Source organism: Pristis pectinata, chromosome 5 (genome assembly GCF_009764475.1).
Source record: "Pristis pectinata isolate sPriPec2 chromosome 5, sPriPec2.1.pri, whole genome shotgun sequence".
Taxonomy (NCBI): domain Eukaryota; kingdom Metazoa; phylum Chordata; class Chondrichthyes; order Rhinopristiformes; family Pristidae; genus Pristis; species Pristis pectinata.
The window spans coordinates 54,618,959-54,639,392 of record NC_067409.1 but is presented as its reverse complement, the minus strand read 5'-3'; the positions used below and the strand labels follow the sequence as shown (position 1 = coordinate 54,639,392).

Sequence of the window (20,434 nt, the reverse complement as noted above, 5' to 3'; positions counted from 1 at the left end):
TAGTACAAACAAAAAACAAAGACATTTAAAGACAAGCCCATGGTAGTGCAAGAGGTGGTCTAAAGTGTTTCACTGCTGAAGGAGGGTTAGGGTTGTGCAGGTAGGTTCAAGAACCTAATGGTCAAGGGAAAGTTGCTGTTCCTGGACCTGGTGTGTGCATGTTTAATTGATTTGGAAAGTTAACTGACAGCATCACCAAACTATTTGCAAAAATTAGGTGCGACATGGGCCCTGATCAATAGGTAACAACCTCAGATGTATAACATTCATATACATAAATGCATAAACGTACCTCTCCAGCAGTGGTTCCAACCAGCCAGTGACACACTCGCAGTGACAATCCAGAAACGTGAGCACGTCTCCAGTAGAGAAAGTAGCACCAATCAAACGAGCACGGACCAGTCCCTCCCTCTTATTGGTTCGAATGAGACGTACTCGCTGAAGATTACTGATATACTCCTCCAGTTGGGACTTCAGATAAACTAAAATATTTGACAATGAGTGAATTTAACATGAATAAATTTTGTTCAGGTCAGTATAGTTTCATATGAGGGCGCAGCAATACAGCAATTTTCCTATATACAAGCATTAGCCTCAGAGGCATTGACGTAATGACTTCCTAGGATGTCTATGCATGAATTTATCAACTTTCAATTCAGGTTGTCACTACATCGAAGAGTAAAATCAAAGTCTATCAGTGAAACTCTGATAATCCAACATCCTTGTAACTTTGGTGATGCCGGACTGACAGGTTTTCCAGATCATTCAATGTTATTTCTATTAATGCTCCAACGTGTTTTTAAGTCACTTTTTTTTTCCCAAATATATTACCATAAAGTAATATATTTTCCAGTAAATTTAGTGAGAAATGGGGTCCTGGTGAGTTTAAAAGGGAGCATGGGAAACAGGATCCCAATGAGCCAGATGCTGAACCACACGGATTTCCAAACAATGGGATAGTGGATTATTGGAGTTTTACTGCATAAGGTAGCCATCTAAAAATCAAATACAGAATTCAGATGAAACTTATTTATCTAGGGAGTGGCAAAAATGTTAAAACTACTGCTGATTAATAACAGAGATGCATTTAAAAAGGAATAGGGAATTACGATAGTTAAATTTAGAAAGGTAACTGTAATATTCTACATAATTCATGTAAACAATGTTAATGCATTGCTACAAGCTACACTTTACATCTGAGAGGCCTACACATACATGCCCACCCACACCGATCCCCAATGCTGGAAATGCTATTTCCACAGCAGGTGAGAGCTGGGTTAGAATCAATTATCACCACCACTACATTAACATCTCTGTTTAAGCTTGCATATGAACAGCCAACCTGGGAATCACAAGGGCAGATGGGGATTTTTGCTCAGCACCAGTCATTACTTTTGGAAAAACTCATCAGGGGGCTAAACAAGGGATTTAGAACTGGAAAATTCAGACGGGAATGTACAGACAAAAAGGGGGAAATTATCAATATACTGTATGTTTTCCTATTTCTTTAACCATGTTCTCCCTCAGTTCTTAATTTTTTTAATAAAAGTAAATATTGTTTTTCCATTTACAAATATACCTCTTTGGCCCTATGCCCTCCACTACCACCCACCCACCTGACAACTCTCCTTTTTCTCTTTGTGACATAGGTCACCTTCTATTCTTCTCACCCTGAAGGGATTGACACTGAATGGTCTTCTCTACCAATCAAACCAAGGAACAAATCAGCAAACTAAACTGTTCACTCAGCTTACCTATCCTGACCAATTTATCCTCTTCAAAGCAGTGACACAAAAATCCCTGCAGTTTTAGCAAATATCAAAAACCGAAACTTAGTGAATCTAGAGCCTTGGATGTGGAGATTGTCACATTATCCTCATTTAATCAGATACTTTTGAATCATGAGTCATTGGACATCAAACAACATTCAAAACTTGGTCTGTATGGACCTAATCAAGGCTGCTCTGGCTATTGCTGCATTTACTGTAGACATTTACATCAGTACAGACCTTCCTAGCTAAAACTCTTCAGTACTGATGTATGGAGTAGAATTTTACACTGATGTATTAAGAAAACACATTTTGAAAGGGAATAGAAATGAGTTACTCAAAATGTGGAAGAGGCAATAACTTACAATTTGAGATTCAATATGTTTGTCCTTGCCATGTGATATTTCTTGGTATGAAAATATTATGAAGAATCAATAGAGAAAAAATGATCAAGTTCCTTACTTCGATCACTGTAGTCATCTACCAGTATGAGCTCTTTCAGCACAACAGCAGGAGATGTTTCCAACACACTATGAATTGTGCGGAGAAGGGTGGACCAAGCCTCATTGTAAAATGCAATAATTACAGAAGTTGTAGGAAGTTTCCTGTAGTTGTATTTTTTGGCTTTGCATCTGAAATGAAGCAGGTCATAAAGATATCAAGAGCAATATATTCTTAAAGACCTTAATACTATGTTCTTATAAAACTGAATGTTCAAATAGTTTTGGTTTTAGTTTATGGAACATACAACAGAACAAGGGTACAGTTTGCGAACTACCGTATTTTGCAAGAAGGTCAGAAAATTCCTTCTTTGTGAATGTTGATTAGCTGTACTGTAATGAAACTGTCAACGAACCCACTTTTGAACTGTCAATAGGAAGGGACTAGAGCAGAGATATCTTTCTTTGACAGCCAAAATACGGAAAGAGTGGATGAATCACGAAAGGACTGACTGATCTCTAGAACTGCCTGATCCCTCCAACCAAACTCTACAACTCTTGGAAAGAAATCAGGGTACATCATATCACTTTTCATGTTTATATTTCCACTATAAAAAGGACAACAAGTTCTTACAAAAAATGTTATTCCATTTAATCACAGAGAATTGAGATCTTATTGGCAAACTGTGTATAAAACTTCTCTATTTCCATAAACTATTTCATTAACTGCAATATCAAAGACAACTGAGAGCCAAAAAAGTCTTCCCTGTGGAAGGCCATTGTGGAAAATCGTTTGAAATGTTCTCGTTCAGGAACGAGCAATGGAAAGTATAGGGTACATATCCAAAATTCCAAAGCTCTTTACTCTTCAGGTGCTGGCTGACTTGCTGTGCATGTTATGTTTTTATTTGAAGTCTCCTGCATTTAAAGTTACACTGTTACATTTTAATGATTTGCCTTTTCATTGGCTGTACTAAATTTACAAAAGCATTCTCATAAACCTACTTTACCATTTTCTAATACATTGAACAGAGATGAATCTTCTCCTGCTAATACTTGCACACAGCTTAACGCAAGTAAGAAATGAGATTGTACCAACAGTACTGTAAACAGGCACCAAGTGACTTGAGTGCAGAATGAAGGAAAAGAACTATCAATACAGGATTGCACCCAAGGTAAACAAAGTCTGGTAAAACCCACTGGTTTCTGTATCAGTGAAGAATAGTAGTCAACAATATCATTGTATTTTTACAATTCCATCCATTTTTACAAACATGTATTCCATTCACAGTAGTAGAACAGAGAAAGCATTTAACCAGCAGTGCTATGTCTAATAGATCTAAACACAATCCCAACATTTACTTTGGCAAATTAATCATACAGCACCACAAGTTTAAAGACAAACTTACTCATGCATTCGGTCATCCTGGATATGGCGATGCAGTGATATTTTGTCACTTAAGTAAACATTAATAGCATATCTCTCAATACTCTCCTCTTCTTGTTTTTTCTCCTCTGCATTTAAATTCAGATGTGCAGCTTTACCCAACTCCCCGGGACTGTTCATATCAACAGCAGACTTTTCATACAGTGGGCGTGACAGGTCCTCACTTTCCTCATCATTAACGTAGGCTCTGTTCTTCCTTTCCTTACTATTGCTCTGTCCAGCAGAGTTAGGAAAACTGGAGACTGTCAGTTGAATGATAACATAAGTAATCCACAATAAACTGATTAGAATACAACTCTTCCCTAGCCAGGTCCATTTTAGTTTCATGGAGATCTTCATGATGCTTCAATAATGTTGTCCTTGTGGACATCTGGACATAGAATATAGCTGGAATTTCTGTAAGGGAGACATTCACAGAAATCAGATTAGTGGGCTCCTGAAATGTCATTTAAAAAAAATGGAATTGGAACTTTACAATTGAACAAAATACGTAGTGACCTAAGAATGTCCGAACACGGTAAATTCCCATAATATTTTAGTTTGTGTTTTCTGGTCAAATGAGGCAATCTATTCACTTCAAAACCATTGACATTGCTGAGCTTCATCAAGTTGAAGAACAATCTGAATAATTAAAAAGCCGATTTACCCTTCATGCCAGTGCGTGCGTATGTATATGTGTGTGCGTAATATATGTAATACACACACACACATACACACATATATGTTATGTATGTATGTATGTAATATATACACACACATATATATTATGGGATTAAACAAGGATCACCAGCCTACTAGGAAAAATGTTGTGACCACAATGTTCCATCGGTATCAGTAAACTGCCTTGAGCTTAATTAAGGTATGATAACTGGAAAACATCAAATGAGATTGATTTTTAAATTAAAGCTCAATACTGAATTTCCTTTGTTTCTGCTAAAACATTTTTATCTTGTCCACACCCAGCAATGCTTTCTACTCTGTAGTATTAACAGTTTCCATCTCCATTTCATCCTCACCTACACTTCTCTAGGCATGACTTCTCCAATGTTTCTGTCTAATCTGTCAAGCTGTTTTACTACACTCCAAATGATCTCATGTCTGCACCCTCTCACACCACATCTGATTGTCTCTGTCCTCCTTTCTGACACTTTAACCCCAATGGATTGATTTCCAAATCATTTTTCCTTACAAAATTGCTCCATCAGCTACTTCATTTTCCCCTGCGTTGTACCAGCTTGCACACTCAATACTTTTGCCTTTGATCTACTGTACCTCAATTTACTTCACATAACTTGCACATTGCCCCATCATTATTCAGCACTACACTTTGGTGGGTTTGTCCCAATCTGCCTCGTCGTACTGGTTTCTTTCAGCTAAGCTTTCATATCAGTTCTCTTCAGCTTTCATCCAGTTCCAAATCTAATTTCCTTCATTCCTGTTTGTGAAATGCTTTATGACAATTTGCTTTTGGAAAACACCATACCACCACAAATTGAGTTGTTCTACTTCATTAGGTCACAGAAATTAAAATTATGCAGCATAAACTTCAGAAGTGCAACCAGTTTCTCCACAGACATGCAGAATGGGGCTATTATAAAAATACCCAAGTAAGCACCTCATCCTCCTCATACCTCAGGTTACTCAGACAAGAAATGCAAGTGGCAACAGGGCAAAGTTAATGTGAATTGATATTCTCTTAAATTCCTCAATCCTTCAGCAACACAAGGCCACTCTGGCGAGGAAGGAAAGCAAAAGCATTCCAACAAATAGCTGCATATCCACAAGCACCAACAATTGCAGATTTGTGCAAGGTAAATCTATATATGATGATTTCAATCATAATTGTATAACAGGAGGCTTGTAAGTCTCAGACACCAGTATCTTAAAAAAAAAGCAGAATTAAACCTGGTAAGTGCAGGATAGTCAACTCACTGCAAGTGGTAGGTTTTTTTTAAAAAAAACAATAATCTAAAACTAAATTAAATGAAATTTGGAAAAGTATTGTTTATTAAATAAAAACCAGAAGAGATTTATTAAAGGCTTGTTTGACTCATGATCAAGTGTTTTCTGAAGCACCATAGGGTAGATGAGACTAGTCCAGTGGGCAGGTATCCGACAAAGTACCACTAGTTAATTAGTCAGCAAAATTAAAGGCCATGGGTTTAAAAGGGCAGCTGCAGTGGGGGGGGGGGGGGGGGGGGGGGGGGGGGGGGGGGGGGGGGGGGGGGGGGGGGGGGGGGGGGGGGGGGGGGGGGGGGGGCAGAAAGAGCAATAGTAAATGGCTGTTTGTCAGACTGTAGAGAGATGCTCCCCAAGTCTCAGTTTTACAACCCCACTTGAGCAAAGTTTCAAAGCCTGCAAATAAAAATACGTGGAAAATGTTGCAAGCAACTAGGATGACAACGTCGGACTTCAGGAGTCACTACATGCTGTAGCCATTGGAGTTACACTACACAGGAATATCAGGATAGGGAAAGATGCTAAAAGACAGGCACCAAGAGCAATGCACCACATCTTAGAGGGAGTTTGCAGTTGATCCAAATCACACAAAACACAATGAAACACCAGCTTCCTGAAGTTCTTCAGTTTGATCAGGAATTTGGTCTCAAAAACTGCATCAGAGTCGACAAGGCACAACTTGAATAGCTCCATTAATTTCAATTGACAAGAATGTCTCCAAGGTGATAGGCAAGTTTCAGGTAGCTTGCATATCTTCAATTGAATTAACTTATATTTACTAATAACTTGCTTTATCTGTTAAGTGTTTTAATATGTCAATTATTGAAATAATTTGCATAACTAACTATTCATCTTTTTAGTTAGCTGTCAAAGCATTTCTGGGGGCAAGCTTTCACATTGCAGAAATCAAGGCCATGTGCTCCACAGGGCTTTGCTGACCAGGAACCAACTTCAGGACCAAACTGTCAGTGCAGTTATTATATAGCAAAGGAAGTGGCAATGCAGCAGCTTGCCACTCACTGAGGCGGCCCAGACAGAAACATCCTGCAGGCTCTGCGTTGTACACCACTGTACCAGGGAAGTTAATTTCTGACTGTATGCAATATGGCATGGTTTAATTTAGAAATTTTGTTTGTAATATTCATTTTGGAATGGCTTTTATTTTTGTACTGTTGCCAATGGTTGCAGTGGTAGGATATCACAGTGGGAATGAAAGGTAAACTGTGGGACTATTAGTGTTATAGTCACTGGTATTGCATTCAAATTTGTTGTCCATGAAAAATTAAGCAGAAGGAACTATTTAGATGCCTCCTTTCCTCTTATAATTTCCTGCAACGTTCCTCCTCAGCTCACTGCAATATAGTTGGTGACAAGAGCTGTCTGTCATTTGATGTGCCTCTGCTGCGTGCAACAAATCACCAAAAATCTCCATGCTGATCTGTCAGATGCTGCCTAATTTCTTCCCCAGAGTAATCCAAGCAAAGGGAGGTTGCTTCAGCATACCAAAGATCTGTTCTATCTCATCTTATGTAGAGACATCCTCTTCTTGTATGAATGCAGCATATGTGCAGGCTTTGCACACCATTTTCAGCATAAAGATAAATCAAACATTGCAGATTCTGGAAATCTGAAATAAAAATAGAAAATACTGGAAGCACTCAGCAGGACAGGCAGCATCTTTGGAAAAAGAAATAGTTAATGTTTCAGGCAAAAGATCCTTTGTCAGAACATGACCCTCAACCTGAAATGTTAGCTCTGCATCTCATTCCATAATGCTGCTTGCTCTGCTGAGTGCTTCCAGCAATTCCCATTGTTTTAGTCTGCAGATAGCATGCCTTTGGTTGGTCAGATGGCACAGATAGGTACCTCAGAACAGAGTTATCACAACTAATTCTGGTATATTAGCACTGGTCTGCCAGATTCACTGTTTTTCATCACACACCTGCTGGACACTTTCAGCTCCATACACAGGAGAATTGACATGAGACACACACGAACTATTGCACATACAGTCAATGACAATCTGCACAGACCATGGAAAATCCTACAATTCTAGCAAACCCGAATGCACTCTCCACCAGTTATCTCAACAGGAAAGATTTAAATTTGGTTCTCACTCTTTGAAGAAGAGTATGTCCGTGATCACCCTTGTGCAACTGAAGGGCAATTGCAAGATGTTGCAAATTTATCCAGCCTGGAAGAAGCATCTACACAAATGTTCATTGCCACTATCACTTGGACACCCAGTGAAAGCGTTCTTTGCTCTTGTCAGTTGTTTCACTTGTGGCTGTAGCAGGAGGTATATTTCAGTAAGACACCTTTTCTAAGTGCTGTTATGTCATACATTTTCCTAACTGAGCTTCAGGTACAAGTACTGCTTCATAAACAGTTCTGATGTGGTTTCTAGCTGAGAACTTCTCCCCCTCTCTTTGGCAGTTTGCCCTGCTCTGCATGGTCTCTGTTCATTCTCAGTCATCCGAAGAGAATGCAAACAAATACACCATGTCTGGCAGCAAGTGGTTTTTGCAGAAGCCTTGAAATCAGCAGACAATTCTTCAGGACTTGCCAGACTTCTTGTAGATTTTAGCCAAGTGAAACAAGAAGCAAAGACATAGAACTGCAGCAACATGCAGTCCTATCTTCTCCTCTTCTTGGACAGCCCCAGGATCGAGGATGGTTTACTTCCACTCCAGTCCTGTCGGCTCAGAGGTGGTTGATAGGATCTGCAGACTCTGCCACAGATGGGGCAGGGTAGTGGGTAGTTTGAAATGGTGTGCTCCTTCTGCCATTAATGCTGGTCTTCTATGTTCTCCCACCAAACAGACTTGAGATTCTCAATGCCATCAGAAATGCTCCATCTCCATTGATGGTCATGGGCCAGGGATTTCCATGTGTCAGTGGAGATGTTACACTTTTTCCAAGGAGGACAGAAGGTCTTTCTATCTTTTTCTCTGTCTGCCAAGTAATCTCTTCCACAACAGGGCTCACCACCGAGTATCTGTCTTGGGAGTCTGGTGTCGGACAAGCAATCAATGTTGCCTGTCCAACAGAGCCAACTGAGTGTAATTAGAGCTTCAATGCTGGGGACGTGGCCTGGCAGAAGATGCCAACATTGGCTTGTTTATCCTGCCAGTGGATTTGGAATAGCATTGGCCATACTTCTTTGGTGCCTTCACAAGGCTAATGTAGGCATCCATATCTCTAAAGTGTACAGGAAGGCAAGGATCACTATTTCCCTGCAGACGTCAGGGAAATCTTGAGCTTTGTACTGGATTTGTAGCCTTGACCATGAAACACTTTTCTCTTAAACAGCCAAAGCTTGTGCTGGTGCTCTGCAGGAACTGGTCGGTTTCATCACTGACATCTACCTTCATTGAAAGGTGGCTCCCTGAGAAGCGAGTGGGTCCACATTTTTCAGGGTCTCATTATAGACTTTTGTCAGGGTATGGTGTTGTATAACAGGGGCAGTTGGTATTGGACCGTTATTTTGCAGATTTTAAGAAAAATGCCCATTCTCTTGTATGCTTGGCCTCTGAACATGAGTGTATGCAAGTGTCATCGCTATGCTGCAAGTTGAGGTGACCTTGATTCTGGAATAGAGATGATATAGGTTACATGGAGACACAAGAGACTGTAGGTGATATAGGTTAAACAGCTTTACATTTGTCCTGTGGATTAGTTCCCACTGTTGGGGTGAGGTACAGCACTGCAGCAGGATTGAGAAAGTCTTGACCCAAACTTGCCTGACACCAGTCTACACTGAGATTTAGTTAAAATCATGATTACATGTCCTCACACGTAGCAGACACATGATGAAGACAGATTTCTCCAGGCAGCCATACTTCAGACAGATGTTCCAGAGCAGTGGGCTCAAGTGAGCGCTGCACACCCATTGACATCACAAATTCACCTCTTCGGTAGATGTTAACGATGCCAGTATGGCTCCTGGTACTGTTAGCAAGAAAGGTATTCACATGTGGTCCACAAGTTTTGGTCCTCTAGTAATAGCCAAGCATTCATTAAGGATGACACCTCTTTACAGCCATCTTTATAAATATGGATGAAAGTTAAAGGACTGCAGATTCTGGAAATCTGAAATAAAAGCAGAAAATGCTGGAAACACTCAGCAGATAAGGCAGCATCTGTGGAAAGTGAAATAGAGTTAACATTTCAGGCTGAAGACCCTTCACCAGAACAAATGATGGAGGGTCTTCAGACTGAAACATTAACTGCTTCTCTTTCCACAGATGCTAACTGATTGCTGAGTGTTTCTAGCATTTTCTGCTTTTATTTATAAATATGGATCCTTGTGCTAGCTACCAAGTTAATCTCAGTACTTTATGGCTTGTAAATGGCTGCTAAATACTAAAGATATTACAGTACTGCTCACATCAATGTTTACACAGTACTTACTATTCAAACATTAGAATTATAAATGACAAAGTGGAGAATGTCATGTGAATAATTAATATTAATGAAACTCCCAATATTTCTGCCTCGCCTTGTATCAACCTCAAGAGAAAAACACAGAGATAGGAGTTCAAAGTTCTGTATGCAACTTGCAATGGAATCACTTCAAAACAAGTAATGCTATGTTGTATTTTCAATAAAAATCAACATGTGTACACTAATCAAGAGAATTAAAAGTATATTGTTAACTCAAAGCAGAAAGATGCACAATTATGTATGTAAAACTGCTTGATGCTTCTCCATGGATATTCAATGAAAGTGGAGTGATGAGAAAGCAGATGATATTATTTTGAGGAAGAAAACACCTTCATTTATAAAGTGGGTTATCATATCTCAGATATCACAAAGCAATTCTGAAATGTTATCAATCTCGTGATGTAGGCACAGCGTACAAGGCCTCCAGCAATGAAGCACCTCCCCAACACTGGCATGAAATCTAAACCAAGGCTGTGTTCTCAGGTCCTGAAGTTCAACTTAAATTCACAACCATCAAGTCCAGCTGACTTCAAAACAACAGGAAAGACAACTGAATTTTGTACCAACTAGTGCAAAACCTTTTAGTCTAACTACCTTAAGGTCCTAATTCAGACATTACTTTCATCTCTTCCTTCTTCAATGTCAACTGGGCATTTCTCTTCATGTCCTGCTGAAGCGTTTTCTTTGGTAATGAAAACAGATTCAGTCCCCTTATCATTTCTTCATGCATTAATTCTCCTGACTGCCTCAGAAACCTTTTCAGACACGACCAAGTAATCCAGCACTGAGTTACTCAGGGATTTTACAGACCTGCCCCAATAATTGGCCTGCTCTTCCATTGCAGAGAAACTAATTACAGCAAAATACTTGCCCAGTTTCTCTTTCTTTTTCAATCTTTTATTAGTTTTCAAATTAATACAGATTATATTCAATGTTCATACATGTAATACAAAGAGATCAGGGGAACAATCATGACATGGATAATCATAAAGAACAATGAAGTATAAAAAAAACTGTGGATCCAACAATCTGTTAGTGAATGAATATAATATAAAAGAAAAAGATTTATTATAAAATATAAAAGAAAGAAACAAAAAACCCAAAACAATAAGAAAAATTGTAAACAATATATCAAACCAAACTAAGAAAAGAAAAAAATTAAAAATAAACAGAAAAAAAAACTGGACTAAAATTTCTCAATAGAAACAGACCAATATTATGTCATCAACTCCGTTCCTCTAAATTAAAAGGTTATTATAAGGGATCTATATCATGTGAAAATATTGAATAAGTGGACTCCAAACTTCCTCAAATTTAAGCGAAGGATCAACAGTACCACTCCTAATTTTTTCCAAGTTTAAACATGATATAGTTTGAGATAACCATTGAAAAGTAGTAGGGGGTATTGGATCCTTCCACTTAAGCAAAATGGATCGTTCAGCCATTAATGTAACAAAGGCAATCATACGGTTAGCAGAGGCAGATAGATGGCCAGATTCTATCCTTGGTAAACCAAAAATTGCAGTGATAGGATGAGGTTGTAAATCAATCTTCAATACATTTGAAATAATGTTAAAAATATCTTTCCAATATTTTTCCAAAAGAGGACAGGACCAAAACATATGTGTCAAAGAAGCCACATTCGATTTACATCTGTCACATATAGGATTTATATGTTGATAAAAACGAGCTAGCTTATCTTTTGACATATGGGTCCTGTGAACTACCTTAAACTGTATCAAAGAATGTCTGGCACACATTGAAGATGTATTAACTAAATGAAGAATTTTCTTCCAAGTCTCTGTAGGTATAGATGTCTGGAGTTCACTTTCCCATTCATTCTTAATTTTGTCCAGTGGTTCTGAATGAATTTTCATAATTAAATCATAAATATTGCTATCAAGCCCTTCTGACAAGGATTAAAACCAAAAATTTTTTCCGTAGTTTCAGTTTTGTAAGGTGTGGGAAAAGAGGGTATAGTAGCTTTTAAAAAATTTCTAATTTGCAAATATCGAAAAAAGCGTGATCTAGGCAAATCGTATTTGTTAGACAATTGTTCAAAAGATGAAAAAACAGTTATCAATGAATAAATCACAAATACATACTATTCCCTTCCTTTTCCATATGGAAAAGCTGAGTCAACTCTGGATGGATGAAAAAAAAATTAGATTGAATGGGACTTGATAGATTAAATTTATTCAATCCAAAAAATTTACAATACGAATACGGTTTCAATTTCGTATGTTTAACAATTGGATTAATCATATGTTTACTTAACTTGGTAAGTGCAAAAGGGAGTGGAGCTCCTAAAATAGAAACTAATGAAAATTCAAGTACTGATTGGGACTCAAGGTGTACCCATTTGGGGCGTTGAATTACGTCTGAATCTTGTATCCAAAAAATTAAATATCTAATATGGATTGCCCAATAATATAATATAAAATTAGGCAAGGCCATACCACCATCCTTTTTTAGTTTTTGTAACTATTTCTTACTTAGCCTTGGGTTTTTATTCTGCCAAATATGAAAGAATTTTAGAATCAATAGTGTCAAAAAAGATTTCAGAACAAAAGTTGGAATCGCTTGAAATAAATATAAACATTTTGGTAAATATTCATCTTAACCGCATTAATTCGGCCTACCAATAATAGAGATAATGGGGAACCATTTAGTAAATAATTGTTTAACATGGTCAATTAAAGGCAGTAGATTAGCTTTAAATAAGTCCTTATGTCTCTTAGTAATTTTAACACCTAAATACATAAAATAGTCAGTTACCAATCTAAAAGGTAATTGGCTATAAATTGGAATTTGCATATTTAATGGAAAAAGTTCACTCTTATTAAAATTTAATCTATAGCCAGAAAAAACACTAAACTGATCTAATTGTGATAGTACTGCGGGGATAGATTCCTCCGGATTAGAAAAATAAAGTAACAGGTCGTCTGCGTAGAGAGATATCTTATGAATCTCCTGTCCGCAAGTAATGCCACATATATTTGAAGAATCCCGAAGTGCAATAGCCTAAGGTTCTAAAGCAATATCAAATAATAAAGGGCTTAACGGGCAGCCTTGTCTAGTACCTCAAAAAAGCCTAAACAAAGGAGATCCTTTGATTATTAGTAAGTATTGAAGCCATAAGTGCATCATAAATCATTTTAATCGCAGATATAAATTTAGGACTAAAATTGAATTTTTGAAGTGTAGTGAATAGATATTCCCATTCGACTCTGTCAAACGCCTTTTCAGCATCTAGTGAAACACATTCTGGAATTTGGGATGAAGGGGTATATATAATATTCATTAATCTCTTAATGTTAAAATGTAGATAACGATTCTGAATAAATCCTGTCTGGTCTTCAGAGATAATTTGTGGAAGAACCTTTTCCAATCTAAAGGCCAATATTTTGGAAAATATTTTGGAATCTACATTTAATAAAGAAATAGGTCTATAAGATGCACAATCAGTGGGATCTTTATCCTTTTTAAGAATTAAAGTAATAGTTGCTTCATAGAAAGATTGTGGTAGTTTACCCACTGATAGGGCACCTTTAAAAATTTTGGCTAACCAGGGAACAAGAATATCAGAAAAGGATTTTAAAAATTCAGCTGTGTATCCGTCAGGGCCGGGTGCTTTACACAAATTCACTGAAAATATTACTTTCTTTATTTCTTCCTCCAAAATGGAAGCATCTAATGTAGAGCATTCATTTAAAGATAATTGGGGAATCTTCAGATCTCTTAAAAATTCACGTCTTAAAGTAGGATCCTCAGGGGATTCTGATTGGTATAAAGAAGAATAAAATTCTTAAAGGATTTGTTAATTTGAACTTGATCTATCGTGTAGGTACCATCTGGTTTAAGAATTTTATTAATCTGACGTTTAGATGTAGTAGCTTTCAATTGGTTGGCCAATAATTTACCAGATTCGTCACCATGTATATAAAATTGACTTTTGTTTTTAAGTAGTAGATTTCAATTGAAGATGTTAATAATAAACTATGTTGTAGTTGCAGTTCTGTTCTCTTTTTAAGAAGCTCCAGATTAGGAGTAACAGAATATATTTTTTGATTTCTTTAATCTTGTCAGCTAATGTACGTATTTCATTATTAGGTTGGATTTTCAATCCAGCGGAATATGAAAAATTTGACCATGGATGTATGCTTTAAACGTATCCCATATTATCCCACTGGAGATTTCTTCAGTAAAATTAGTTAAAGGAAAATGAAATCTGTTCTTTAACAAATTGGACGAAATCTAAGTCTTGTAATAGCGAAGGGTTAAGTCGCCATTGTCTGACATCAAAGGATACATCTGGTAATTTAATTGATAATCTCAATGGTGCATGATCAGAAATGGCAATTGCATCATATTTGCAGTCCGTAGTAAGTGGAGCTAATCTAGCATCAATAAAAAAGTAGTCAATCCTCGAGTAATTATGGTAGACATAAGAAATGAATGAAAATTCTTTATCAAATGGGTGTAGAAATCTCCAAACATCTAAGATTCCGGATTCAACTAAAAAGGAATTAATAAAGACAGCGGATTTGTTTGAAGTGTAGGATTTGACACAGATCTATCCATTGAAGGGTTTAGACAGCAGGTAAAATCTCACCCATAGTCACAGTGTATTCATTTAAATTAGGAAATAATGCAAACAAATGTTTAAAAAATTCAGGGTTATCTACATTGGGTGTATGAACATTAACCATAACAACTTTTTTTATTATGAAGTAGACCAGTAATTAATAAAAATCTACCATTTGGGTCTAATATTGTCTCATGATGGACAAACGAAATTGAGGAGTCTATAAAAATAGAAACTCTTTTCACTTTTGCTTGTGAATTTGAATGGAACTGTTGATGCCTCCAAAATCTAAAAAAAAGTTGATTATCTTTCTTCCTGATGTGAGTCTCCTGAACAAAAATGATCTGAGCATTTAATCTATGAAAAATTTAAAGATCTTCTTGCGCTTAAGCAAATTGTTTACGCCGTTAACCTTCCATGAAATAAAATTAATAGTCTTATCCATTTTAACGGATTAAAAACATATGGTATGTAAAGGGTTAATCTTGTTATAAACGGATCTTACCAACAAGAAGAAGTAAAACCAAGTTCAAAGAGGAAACAGATATGACGACAATTTAGGAAAATTTGTAGTTTAGCCCAGAAGAAAAAACCTAGAAACAGCCCCATCCCCCTCCCCAACAGCCCGAAAACTGGCCAATAGACAGCCAGAAAGCTACCCTCCAATTGAATTAACCCCAATTCTATTGGTGGTGGTAGTCCAAATTAACAAATATATAAACCACTCATCTTTAGACTGAGAATGAACAAGATAACCCAAACAGAGATATCGAAATAACAACAAAATTATGGAATTAAAACAGAGCCAAAGGGCATTAACAGTCAACATTTAAAGAATACAGTTTAATAATTATTTCAGAAAGAAAGCAAAAGATCAGTCATTTGGTTAAATTCTTAATTATAATAAAAACATTTAAAATATTAAAAAGAAGAAAAAAAGAGGTTTAAATCTAAAAATTTTAGATAATAAAGCGAGTAAGTAGTAAATCAAAGGAAAAACACTGTATCTCTTCCACACTTCTTAGCTTTTAAAATTAAAAGCTAGTTCAAAAGAAACTGCTTGGCCTCTTGAACAGATTTAAACCATTTATGAGATTTGTCAGGTTGTGTAATTCTGAGCCTTGCTGGGAATAATAATGCAGGATGATAATTGCTTTGATAGAGACAAGCCATAATTGGTTTATAGGTCAGCCTTTCTTTCATAACTTCTGGGGCGTAATCTTCAACTATTCGAAACTTCCATTTTTTAAATTGAATCATTCCACGACGACGGGCAGTACGAATCAAGAGCTCCTTAACGCTGACAAAATGAAATCTCAAAATTACTGGCCGAGGTTTTTGATCCGGAACAGGTTTGAATCTTAATGCTCTATGAGCTCTGTCCAGAATGGGGTCAGCAGGGAACATAATCGGAGCCGAACACATCGACCAAAAGTTTAGAAAAGAATTCCGTGGGGTTACCAATCTCGGTGTCTTTTGGAAAGTTGATGATTCTTAAATTTTTCCTCCTGCTGCGTCCTTCCAGGTCGATGATCCTCTGTTGTTGCTTTTCCAGGTTTTGCTTGGTCGTAATTAAAGCTTTTTTCAAGTGAATTAAGTTTGGAATCTCTCTCTTTACCAGCTTGGTCGAGTTTAACAATTAGTTGCCTTTGTTTGGCATTCTCCTGGATAAGAGTATTTTGTTTTTCTTCAAAGTCCTGTAAAATGGACTTCAATTCAGCAAAGCTCCGGTCAAACTTTCTATCCAGATTAGAAATAGCTTCCAAAGTAGGTTGATCTCCATTACCTTTACCATTAACTGACGCTTTAGATCTGGTATTCATTTTAGCAGTTAAAAATCAAGATTAAACTTGTGCTAGTATTGTAAAAGACTTAAAGAGTGGTAAATAATAGATTGAAAAGTACTTGGATCAAAGCCAAGTTATGACTTAGTCTATCGAGCACCACCAACAGACTCCCCTGCCCAGTTTCTCTAACCCATTTTGCAAATATCAATTGCCATATTGCTAGCCTTCTGATCACCTTCACTATCTCACTACAATTAGGTAAGCAAAGTTGTGACTGCAGTTGTGAAAATAGCAACACTGTTACAACATTAGTATTCTAGTTGCTATATTGCGTCTCATAATGTCAACAATGGGCCAAAGTAAGCAACAATGTCTGTCAACCATTCATGCAATCAAAGTTCAATATGAAATATTAAACCTATCCATCCAATAAAAGCATTCACTCAACAGCACTGCAACATTGCAGTTCCTGTCTTCAGCTCAAATATTGACCCTAAATTTCAATACCACCTTCAAAGCCTTTGGCCAAGGATGGAAAAATGTGTTTGAGGATCAAGGCCTCAAACCTCTCCACCACCATGGGCACTAAATGCTGGTTTTGCTGATGAAGCCCAAATCCCTAAAGTACAAAACCCGTGGTACACAAGGCAGCAGTGATCCCTGCTTTCCTGCACACTACACTGGGCACGTCAAAGCAATGGAGAGGCAAGGCCAACACTGACTTTGCAAAATCTTCCAAATCCACTGGAAGAGTAAGCAAACCGACATTAACATCCTCTCCCAGGCCAACATCCCAAATACTGAAGCTCTAATTACACTCAATCAGCTCTGTTGGACAGGCCACATCATTCACGTGTCTGGCACTAGACTTCTGAAATGAACACTCTATTCCAATAGATTACTAGCTGAACAGAGTAAAAGATTCAAATAACATTCTCAAAAACGCTCTTAAAAAAGAACACCACTCCGATTGATGTGGTAAACACTAGCTCATGACCATTCAAAGGTGAAAAAGCATTCTGAATGGCACCAAGAACTTAAGAGTTGTGAGACACAGAAGCCTGGTGCAGAAGGTAGAAGCAGCACCCACTTTATACACTAACCTTTTGCTCCATCTGTGGTTACAGTTCCCACACTGGCTTTATTAGTCACATCGGAACCTAGACAATCAGAGCGGAAACAAGTTATCCTCAAGTCCAAGGGAGTACCTAAGAAAGGAAGACAGATTTTCTTAGTAACTGGCCTGGCTTTTAGATGGGAGACTGCATTCTCCTAGGTGGATAGAAAGCACAAGTGATGCAGAAGACATTTGTTGCCTCGCTGCATGTTCCAGTAGGTATTTTCCTGCCTGTTATTAATTTTTGTAAGCAGTTAAATCAGGATACTTTTCTAAAGAATATTTTGCATTACAGGAATAGAAATCTCACAGTAAAGTTGGATTATTTGAAAGGTATTGCACATTATATCCACTAAAGAATTAAATTTGAAGAAACAACTGGACACAACTGTGTGCAAAATTGTATTAGTAGATAGCTGTGGACATACTTGAATCATCACAACAGTATATGTACTTAATGCAAAGTTAAAAGCAAGTATACAATATCTATGATTAAATCAGCTTGACTCAGCGGTTGAACTGTTACCTCAGAGTCCAACACTATTGGTTCAAAACTTATTTCAAATCCCAACTGTATATTCTCAGCTGATGGCACAGTGCAACATTGACTAGATGTTGAACTGTCAGAGGTACCATCTTTTGGCTGAAATATTGCAAGAGGCCCCCAGCTTTTCAGATCAAAAAAAAGATCCTACAACACTATTTAAGTCAGTATTCAAGTCAGTTAGAATCCATATAATATTCATTCTTCAATTTCCAAAAAAAAATCATGCATTGGTCACAAGAAACCCTACGAAACACAAATTGGCTGCTACAGTTATTTATAATGTATCAGTGACATTGACTCAAAACATATTCATTGGCTATAATGGGCTTTGGGACATCCCGAGGACATGAAAGAGCATTATATGTATTATTTCTGCCTTTGTCCTTGAGTGCTGATCATGACTACTTCAATGGCCCAGAACTTCCTGACAGCCAGGAAACACACATGCTCACAACTGATTTATAGTCACAGAGCATCATACAACCATACAACATGGAAACAGGCCCTTTAGCCCAATCGGTCAATGCCATCCAAGATGCCCATCTCAGCTAATCCCATTTAAAATAAGATCTCTTTATTAGTCATGTACATCAAAATACACAGTGAAATGCACCTTTTGCATAGAGTGCTCTGGGGGCAGCCCGCAAGTGTTGCCACGCTTCCAGCGCCAACATAGCATGCCCACAACTTCCTTACTCGTACGTCTTTTGGAATGTGGGAGGAAACCAGAGCACTCGGAGGAAACCCACGCAGACACGGGAAGAACACACAAAGTCCTTACAGACAGTGGCCAGAATTGAACCCGGGATACTGGCGCTGTAATAGCGTTACGCTAACCGCTACACTACTGTGCCTGTGCAGTTTGTCTACATTTGGCCCATATCCCTCTAAACCTTCCTTATCCATGTACCTGTCCAAGTACCTTTTAATGTACTTGCCCCAACCACTTCCTCTGGCAGCTCATTCCATACACTGACACCTTTTGGATGAAAAAGTTGCCCCTCAGGTTCCTTTTACATTTTTCCTCTATCTATGCTCTCTAGTTCTTGATTCCCCAGCCCTGGGAAAAGGCTGTGCACATTCACCCTATCTATGCCCCTCATGCTTTTATACACCTCTATCAGATCACCCCTTATTCTCCTATGCTCCAATGAAAATATTCCCAACCTGCTTAACCTCTCTCTATAACTCAGTCCCAGCAACATCCTCATAAATCTCCTCCACACTCTTTCCAGCTTAACAGCATCTTTCCTATAGCAGTGCGACCAAAACTGAACACAATATTCCAAATATGATTTGTGGCCAAAGACATCCTGATTCTTCTCAATAGATCCCTGTGCAGGAGGGCCTTGTGAGCAGAAATTCCACTGTATGGGAGGTGCAGCCATCAAGCCTCGCAAGCATAATTGCTTTTATATCAGTGGGCAGAATCAGCCAAACTACGAAACAAAGTAAAATGACAGTTTTGACAGCCAGTTAAGCTAATATTACCAGCTTAGCTAACTGTCAAACCTGTCAAAACTCAAGTTTCTAAATATAAGGGGTGTTCAGCAAGATTTTTGAGAAAGCATTCAAAATCTATTAAAGAAAAGACAATGAAAAGATGAATGTAAAAATTGAAAACACTACGAAATGACTGATATTATTTAAGTAAATTTAAAAAATGTAAAATAACCTTGGTCCCTTCCTCTCCAATTGAACTGTGATACCATACCCTAGGGAACTGTCACAACTTAGCTCCCTGCCACCAAACTCCAAGAGGAGTTCAACATCAGAAAAGGCTGGGGAAACAAAAACAGAAAATGCTGGAAAAACTTCTCTGTGACTTAAAACTAGTATTTTTCTCTCTTTCCCAGTTCTGACAAAAGATACATGACCTGGAACGTTAACAGTTTCTCTTTCCTGCTGAAGTTTTCAGCACTTTGCTTTTGTTTCAGATTTTTGTTTTGGACAGGTACATGGATAGGAAAGGTCTAGAGGAATATTGGTCAAACACAGGCAGATGGGACTTGCTCAGATGGGCATCTTGGTCGGAGTGGACTGTTTCCATGCTGTATGACTCTAGATCCAGTATTTGCAGTACTTTGATTTTTAAAAGTTATAGAATATCAGTCAACAAGAACAGGCTTCCAGTTTCACATTCATCCATACACTGATGTTATTGGTGGCTTTCTGAACTTCAGGGCATTTCATGTGACACCTAACAATTTATGATAATCCAGTGGTTTGATGGTCACTGTTACTGACATCAGATCACCCCCCCCCCCCCCCCCCCCCCCCCGCCATTTAATGACTTGACTATAATTTCCACAGCTGCTATCCTGGGATTTTAAC

The 20,434-nt window shown here is 37.8% G+C and overlaps 1 protein-coding gene across 5 annotated transcripts in view; it reads right to left on the bottom strand.

Annotated features, from left to right (window-relative positions):
• Nucleotides 1-20,434, bottom strand: part of poc1bl (POC1 centriolar protein homolog B (Chlamydomonas), like) — a 40,844-nt gene that overhangs the window by 15,536 nt on the left and 4,874 nt on the right. For 2 of the 5 annotated variants that reach the window (XM_052015846.1, XM_052015849.1), the window contains exons 2-5: nt 17,540-17,644; nt 3,619-4,052; nt 2,232-2,401; nt 293-482 (exon numbers count right to left, since the gene is read on the bottom strand). In XM_052015846.1, the coding sequence (XP_051871806.1) occupies nt 293-482; nt 2,232-2,401; nt 3,619-3,995 (737 nt within the window). In that variant the 5' untranslated portion in view covers nt 3,996-4,052; nt 17,540-17,644. The remainder of the gene's footprint in view (nt 1-292; nt 483-2,231; nt 2,402-3,618; nt 4,053-17,539; nt 17,645-20,434) is intronic. The other 3 variants (XM_052015848.1, XM_052015850.1, XM_052015847.1) reach the window with 2 other exon arrangements.